The sequence below is a fragment of the Portunus trituberculatus genome, chromosome 6 (genome assembly GCF_017591435.1).
Source record: "Portunus trituberculatus isolate SZX2019 chromosome 6, ASM1759143v1, whole genome shotgun sequence".
Taxonomy (NCBI): Eukaryota; Metazoa; Arthropoda; class Malacostraca; order Decapoda; family Portunidae; genus Portunus; species Portunus trituberculatus.
Genome location: NC_059260.1, coordinates 2,391,389 through 2,398,888, shown reverse-complemented (window position 1 = coordinate 2,398,888; position 7,500 = coordinate 2,391,389). Strand labels below are relative to the sequence as shown.

The following is a 7,500-nucleotide window of genomic DNA, read 5'->3' as shown; positions in this document are numbered from 1 at the left end:
TGTTTTTATAAATTCCCTAATGCATTCCTTTCCTGCAGCTCTTCTCATATTTATACTACATAGTTTCTCTTTTTTTCAGTTTTTCTCTTTTTTTTTCAAGTCTTAAGTGTTTTCTATTCTCCTTCTACTAAACAACCAAACCATGTCATTTTTTTTTTCCTTTTCATAACTTCCCTATTGCATTCCTTTCCTGCAGCTCTTCTCATATTTCTACTGCAGTTTTTCTTTTTTTCTCTTTTTCTCTTTTTTTTCAAGTCTTAAGTGTTTTCTATTCTCTTTTTGCCAAGTAACCAAGCCATGTCATAGTTTCCTTCTCTTCATCACTTCCTAGTCCTTTGGTTAATTCTATCTGCTCCGTGAAAAGACTGAATAATTTTTTTTTCTGCTTTTTTCCTTTTTTTTCAAGTCCTACTTTTCCTACTCTCCTTTTGCCAAGTAACCAAACCATGTCATATTCTTTTTTCCTTTCATCACTTCCCTGTCCTCTGGCTAATTCTATCGGCTCTGTAAGGAGACTGACAACTGAGAGGGCATTTTTTTTTCTTTATATTTTTGTTGCTCTTCGTCAGTCCTCCTCTCTTTCATGAAAAAAAAAGCTCTTCTCACATTTTCACTCCATAGATCCTTTTTTTTAAGTTATTTAATTGATTTGTATTGTCTTTTTACTAAGTGTCATTTTTTTTATCACATCCCTAATGCATTTCCTCCTACAGCTCCTGTCACATTTCTACTTCATAGATATTTTTTTTCTTTTTTTCAAGTCTCTTAAGTATTTCCTCTTAATTTTTTAACTAAAGTGGCTATCACACTGCTCTATTATACGCAGAACGAGGAACATCCGCTCCAGATAGTTGGAACTTGCCCGGGATTAGTGGACCAAATTTGGGATGCCTTCCTATCCATTCCGGTTCTGCGTATGGTATGAAAAAATAAACATATTTGTAATAAAAACTTTTTATTTAAACTAAAAAGAACATGGCAGCCACCTCTGACTCTCAAGTTGCCGTCGCGCACGTCTCTGTTCTTCTCTAGTTTCCTTTTCTTCGATAAGAGGAAGTGCAAATACAATGGCAGCAGGAAGCACAGGTTGAGATGTAAGCGGCATGGTTTTGTTGTGGTTAGTTTTGACTAGCCTTGGTCTTGGTTGGTGGGTCGTTTGCCTGACACAACAAGAGCCGCGCCGCCACCTTGTGTGTGATAATGTTCCTGGTCTGGCACCAAGAACAATGGCCTGCGTTCCGCGTACCAAAGGCCAGTGTGATACCCCCCCCCTAAGTGTCATTTTTATCATCTCTCTAATGCAATTCACTCCTACAGCTCCTATCGTATACCGTTCTTCATTGATTTTTTTTTTTCAAGTCTTTCAAGTGTTTGCTATTCTCTCTCTTCTAAGTAACCAAACTGTCATATATATTTTTTTAATCCTTTTCCTCTCCTGTAACTATTCTACATTTTTACTACGTCCATCTGCCTTTCTTTTTTACACTTTTTGTCTTTTTTTTTTCTGTCTTACAATGAATTCCTTCTCTTCTCTTCTCTTCTCTCCAAAAAATGCATATGCTTTTCCTGTAAATATCCTCACATTTTTACTACGTCCATCTGTCTATCCTTTTTTTTCTTTCTTTTTACGTTTCTTGATTCTATTTTGCTTTTTCGAAGTCTTACAATCAATTCCTTCTCTTCTCTCTAGCCCCCCCCCCAAAAAAAAAAAAAAAAAAAAAATGCATATTCTTTTCCTGTAAATATCCTCACAATTCTTCTCCGTCCATTTGTCTTTCCTTTTCTTCGTTTCTTGACTCTATTTTTTTTTTCGAAGTCTTACAATCATTTCCTTTTCTTCTCTTCTCTCAACGAAAAAGAAAAAAAAAAAGATTACAACTGCCTGTGAAACCTGATTAACATTTTGATGGTTAGCTAGTGAACGAATAAATAAAAGAAGTAAATAAAAACTGGGTCTGGCTTTAATATTCGCCTCCAAACACACTTGAGGGTAACAATACAAGGAAAAATTTATCTTGTAGTTGTTGTGGAGGGAATCAGAACCAACGGCCACGCAAAACTCACAAAATTCTTTAAGTCCACGATGCAAAGTTGGACCGTAAGACAGAAAACGTTAAGATATGAAAAATAAATAAATAAATAAATAAATAAATAAATAAATAAATAAATGAATGAATGAATAAATCGTAAAAAAAAAAGACAGATTCCTTCTTTTTTTTTTTTTTTTTTTCCTTCTCCTTCCTCCTTCCTCCTCCTCCATTTCTTCTTCTTCTTCTTCCCCTTCTCCTTCTTCTTCTCGTCCTCCTCATTGTCCTCGTCTTCCTCCTCCTCCTCCTCCTCCTCCTCTTCCCATGTACCCACGTAAGGAAAAAAATGGCAGCTACGGGTGTGTGAATGGCAAAGACAGACATATACTGAGAGGAAAATAGACAGAAATTAAGGAAACAGGAAAACAGAGAGAGAGAGAGAGAGAGAGAGAGAGAGAGAGAGAGAGAGAGAGAGAGAGAGAGAGAGAGAGAGAGAGAGAGAGAGGACACTTAGGATAGAGGAGGAAAATGAGAGACAGACAGGGGGAGGGAAGGAGGGACTAGATAAACGAGTTATGAATTGGCCAGGTTCCATGCCAGGTGACAAGCACACACCTGGCTGGAATGACTAGGGGCCAATGGAGATGAGGTGTGGCCTGTCTCATGTGTCACCCCTACCATTCTTGAGGCCCTCGTGTCCTATTTCCACTGCCTCTAACATCAATACACTTTTACTAGACCTTTTTTGTTCCTCCTATGAATTATCTACCAGTTTTTTTCCCCTATGAACACTTAACTAGATTCTTTTTCCTTTTTTCCTATGAAGAGGCTATTTATTTTTTTCTATTCTCCTATGAACACTGTATTAGACATCTTTTCTATCCTCCTATGAAGACTTCACTAAATATTCTTTTCTATTCTTCTATGAACAAACCGCTATTTTTTTTTTTTTTTTTTTTTTTGCTATTCTCCTATGAACATTTTACTAGAGATATGTTTTCCTAGTAAGCTTTGAAAATGTGGTTTCCAGAGATAGGGATGTCAGAGGTGGAGAGGGATAGACAACACTTCTGGGACCCTGAAAATGAATTATACAAGAAAAAAAATAAATAAATATAAGATAAATAAATAAATCAATAAATAAAAATCTTGCGCAAATCGTGGTTGAAGGAAGTATAGGTGGCAGTCTCCAAGAAGTGTTTCCCTCAATGCAGGGTGTTGTTGGAGGCGAGGATTTTATTTGTTCGCAATTGTGCACAGTCTTCTTAAGATTAACAATTATCTTATGAGAAATGTAGGCTAATTTAGAGTGTGGTAGAGACTCCTTTCCTTCCTTCTATTCAGCCAGGGACTTATTCACAACCATTTTCTTTCTGTTGCCTTTCCAGTACGCCACAAGAGCAACACAGCTTGGTAGAGACTCCTTTCCTTCCTTCTATTCAACCAGGGACGTATTCACAACCATTTTCTTTCTGTTGACTCTTCCGGTACGCCACAAGAGTAACACAGCTTGGTAGAGACTCCTTTCCTTCCTTCTATTCAGCCAGGGACGTATCCACAACCATTTTCTTTCTGTTGACTCTTCCGGTACGCCACAAGAGCAACACAGCTTGGTAGAGACTCCTTTCCTTCCTTCTATTCAGCCAGGGACGTATCCACAGCCATTTTCTTTTCTGTTGACTCTTCCGGTACGCCACAAGAGTAACACAGCTTGGTAGAGACTCCTTTCCTTCCTTCTATTCAGCCAGGGACTTATTCACAGCCATTTTCTTTTCTGTTGACTCTTCCGGTACGCCACAAGAGTAACACAGCTTGGTAGAGACTCCTTTCCTTCCTTCTATTCAGCCAGGGACGTATCCACAGCCATTTTCTTTCTGTTCACTCTTCCGGTACACCACAAGAGCAACACAGCTTGGTAGAGACTCCTTTCCTTCCTTCTATTCAGCCAGGGACTTATTCACAGCCATTTTCTTTCTGTTGACTCTTCCGGTACACCACAAGAGCAACACAGCTTGGTAGAGACTCCTTTCCTTCCTTCTATTCAGCCAGGGACTTATTCACAACCATTTTCTTTTCTGTTGACCTTTCCGGTACGCCACAAGAGCAACCACCGCTTCAGCATCGTCACTGGAGGAAGACATCTTGGCGGGGAGCTGTTTGTTGACATTCACTTCCCGCCAAGGCGCCAACTATACTCCATAATTTCCAGGCGCTACGTGTGACACTTTCCGACTAGAAGGGAGGAGTCGGAAACTTTATCGACGTAAAATATACAGTTGCAAATTGGCACGTGTGGTCCCGCCTTAATAATAATAATAATAAAAAAAAAAAAATCTTCAAAGTACCCATTAAAGAGGTAGAAAACGGACCCACGACAGCTTGAAAACCCAAAAACCTTCCTTAATAATAAAACACCACAAAATCTTCAAAATACCCACTGAAAGGTAGAAAAGGACCCACGACAGCTTGAAAACCCAAAAACCTTCCTTAATAATAAAACACCACAAAATCTTCAAAATACCCACTAGATTCCTAGAAGGTAGAAAACGGACCCATGACAGCTTGAAAACCCACACCACCATCTTTACATAACAATCAAAACACATTACCGGTGTTTCAAATTTCGCGCAGAGTCTTCCACACACTTCGGCGCGGGGGAGAACATTTCCTATATCACCAAAACGAAAAAAAACAAACCAAAAACACTTAAAAAACACAATAAATCACAACTAAAGCTTTTTTTTAACACACAAACACACGTGCTGAGAATGTTTAAAAAAGGACCGAATGCTTATTTACACCGAAGCTTGAGTGAGAGTGAGAGTGAGAGAGAGAGAGAGAGGGAGAAGGAGGTTAGTGATATGAATAGAGCTCAGTTTAATGTATAAGGCCATATAGATCACACCTCTACGTGCCGGTCAGACTCCTTTCACCTGCCTCACACCTGCACCTGCCTAAGTGAGTGGTAATTAGTGGTTACAGGTGAGTGCCAAGGGAGTGCCATTGGTCAGGTCAAGCAAGGTCAACCAATACGATAAGGTCATTTTTTTTTCTTTTACTGTGTGTGTGTGTGTGTGTGTGTGTGTGTGTGTGTGTGTGTGTGTAAGTAGACTTGTTATGAAATTGGGTGGAGAGAGAGAGAGAGAGAGAGAGAGAGAGAGAGAGAGAGAGGAGTCAATATTATTGTTATCATGGTGGTGGTGGTAGTAGTAGTAGTAGTAGTAGTAGTAGTAGTAGTAGTAGTAGTAGTAGTAGTAGTAGTAGTAGTAGTTGTTGTTGTTGTTGTTGTAGTTGTAGTAGTAGTTGTAGTAGTAGTGGTGGCAGTAGTAGTAGTAGTAGTAGTAGTAGTAGTAGTAGTAGTAGTAGTAGCAGCAGCAGTAATAATAATAATAATAGTAGTAGCAATAATAATAGTAATAATAATAATAAGTAATAGTAGTAGTAGTAAGTAGTAGTAGTAGTAGTAGCAGTAGCAGCAGCAGCAGCAGCAGTAGTAACCCCAATACCATCCCCCCTAACCTAACCCTTTTTATACCCCTAAGGACACTCCAGTATCCCCCACCAGCCCCCTGACCCCCAAACACCCCCTCACCTACCCACCCTTCCCTTGTTAGTAATTTGAAGTCTTTTTTTTTCATCTTTTTCTTATATTCCTTCTCTTATTCCTATTAAATTTTGTATTTATTCTTTCTTCTATCACTTTTCTCTTCTATTTATTCCTTCATTCTATCTCTTATTATCTCTTTCATCTTCTCCTTCCTTCAATTCCTTCATTCTATCTCTTTTAGTACCTTTTTCATCTTCTTCCTTCCTTCTATTCCTTCATTCTATCTCTTTTGTTACCTTTTTCATTTTCTTCCTTCAATTCCTTCATTCTATCTCTTATTACCTCTTTCTTCTTCCTTCCTTCTATCGCTTTTATTACCTCTTTCATCTTCTCCTTCCTTCAATTCCTTCATTCTATCTCTTTTAGTACCTTTTTCATCTTCTCCTTCCTCCTATTCCTTCATTCTATCTCTTTCATCTTCTCCTTCCTTCTATTACTTTTATTGCTTTTTCTTCATCTTATTCTTTCTTCTATTCCTTCTGTTACATCCTTCTATTATTCTATTACTCCTTTTTTTCATCTATTTCTTCTTTATTCTATTATTTTGGGTTCAGTTCACAATATAAATTTTTTTTTTCTATTTTCATTTTTTTTTTTTTTTTTATTTAAGTTTGTGTGTGTGTGTTGTGTTGTGTCTCTCTCTCTGTCTCTGTCTCTGTCTCTCTCTCTCTCTCTCTCTCTCTCTCTCTCTCTCTCTCTCTCTCTCTCTCTCTCTCTCTCTCTCTCTCTGTCATTGTGTTCCTTGTGTTCCTCCATTATCTCTCTCTCTCTCTCTCTCTCTCTCTCTCTCTCTCTCTCTCTCTCTCTCTCTCTCTCTCTCTCTCTCTCTCTCTCTCTCTCTCTCTCTCAATTCCACATACCTCCACTTAATCTATACATATCTACTCCCCCACCCCAACACACCCCCACACACACACACACATTAGTAACACACACACACCATACTTCCAGGACATGAGTGGCCAGCAGAACACAGCAGCAGCAGCAACAACAGCGAACAGCAACAACAGCAACAACAACAACAACAACAACAGCAGCAACAAGAACAGCAGCAGGAGCAGGAGCAGGATCAGGATCAGCAGAACGCATTGAACATGATTGGTACACGACGCAGTGTTCTCATGAGGTTCACCTTTGTCAGGCAGTAAGTGAAGGGGAAGGGGAAGGGGAAGGGGAGGGAAGGGAAGGTAAGGGAAGGGAAAGGAAGGAAGGAAGGAGGAAAGGAAAAGAAAAATTGATAAAGGAATAAGGAAAAGGAAGACACAAATAGAAAGGAAGGAAGGAAAGAATGAGAGAAAGAAAAATGAATGAAAGAAAGACAGGAAGAGAGAGAGAGAGAGAGAGAGAGAGAGAGAGAGAGAGAGAGAGAGAGAGAGAGAGAGAGAGAGAGAGAGAGAGAGAGAGTGTGAGAAAGAGTGAGAGAGAGATGCTAGCAAGATAAAAATTTTTCCTACTTCATTAAAACCATTAGCATCTTTCATCTTGGCCTTATTAGACAAACTAGTGGAAAATATCAAGACTCATTAAACTCTGTGTGTGTGTGTGTGTGTGTGTGTGTGTGTGTGTGTGTGTGTGTGTGTGTGTGTGTGTGTGTGATATGACTACTACAATTTTTCCTATTATTTGCTAATACGTATGTCACTCCCGTCTCAGTTTGCTCTCTCATCATGACTGCGTTCCAAGGCCACAGAAGATGACTAGTGGGATTTTCAAGAGCGTTTCCCATGGTTAATAATGCAGAAATCTTGTCACTCTGCCTCTAGAACCACAAGAAATAAAAAGAAAAAAAAAAAAAAAAAAAACTTGAAAACCTTGCGTCAATTTAAATAAAGCCTTTTGAAATAGTGACGGTGAAGTGCAGGCAGA

The 7,500-nt window shown here is 38.9% G+C and overlaps 1 protein-coding gene across 1 annotated transcript in view; it reads left to right on the top strand.

The window, feature by feature from the left end:
• The first annotated feature begins 4,832 nt into the window (after positions 1–4,832).
• LOC123516918 (fructose-2,6-bisphosphatase TIGAR-like) overlaps positions 4,833–7,500 on the top strand; it is an 8,785-nt gene continuing 6,117 nt past the window's right edge. Inside the window, exons 1-2 of the mRNA XM_045276687.1 lie at positions 4,833–4,985; positions 6,586–6,778. Coding sequence (XP_045132622.1) covers positions 6,729–6,778 — 50 coding nt within the window. The 5' untranslated portion in view covers positions 4,833–4,985; positions 6,586–6,728. The remainder of the gene's footprint in view (positions 4,986–6,585; positions 6,779–7,500) is intronic.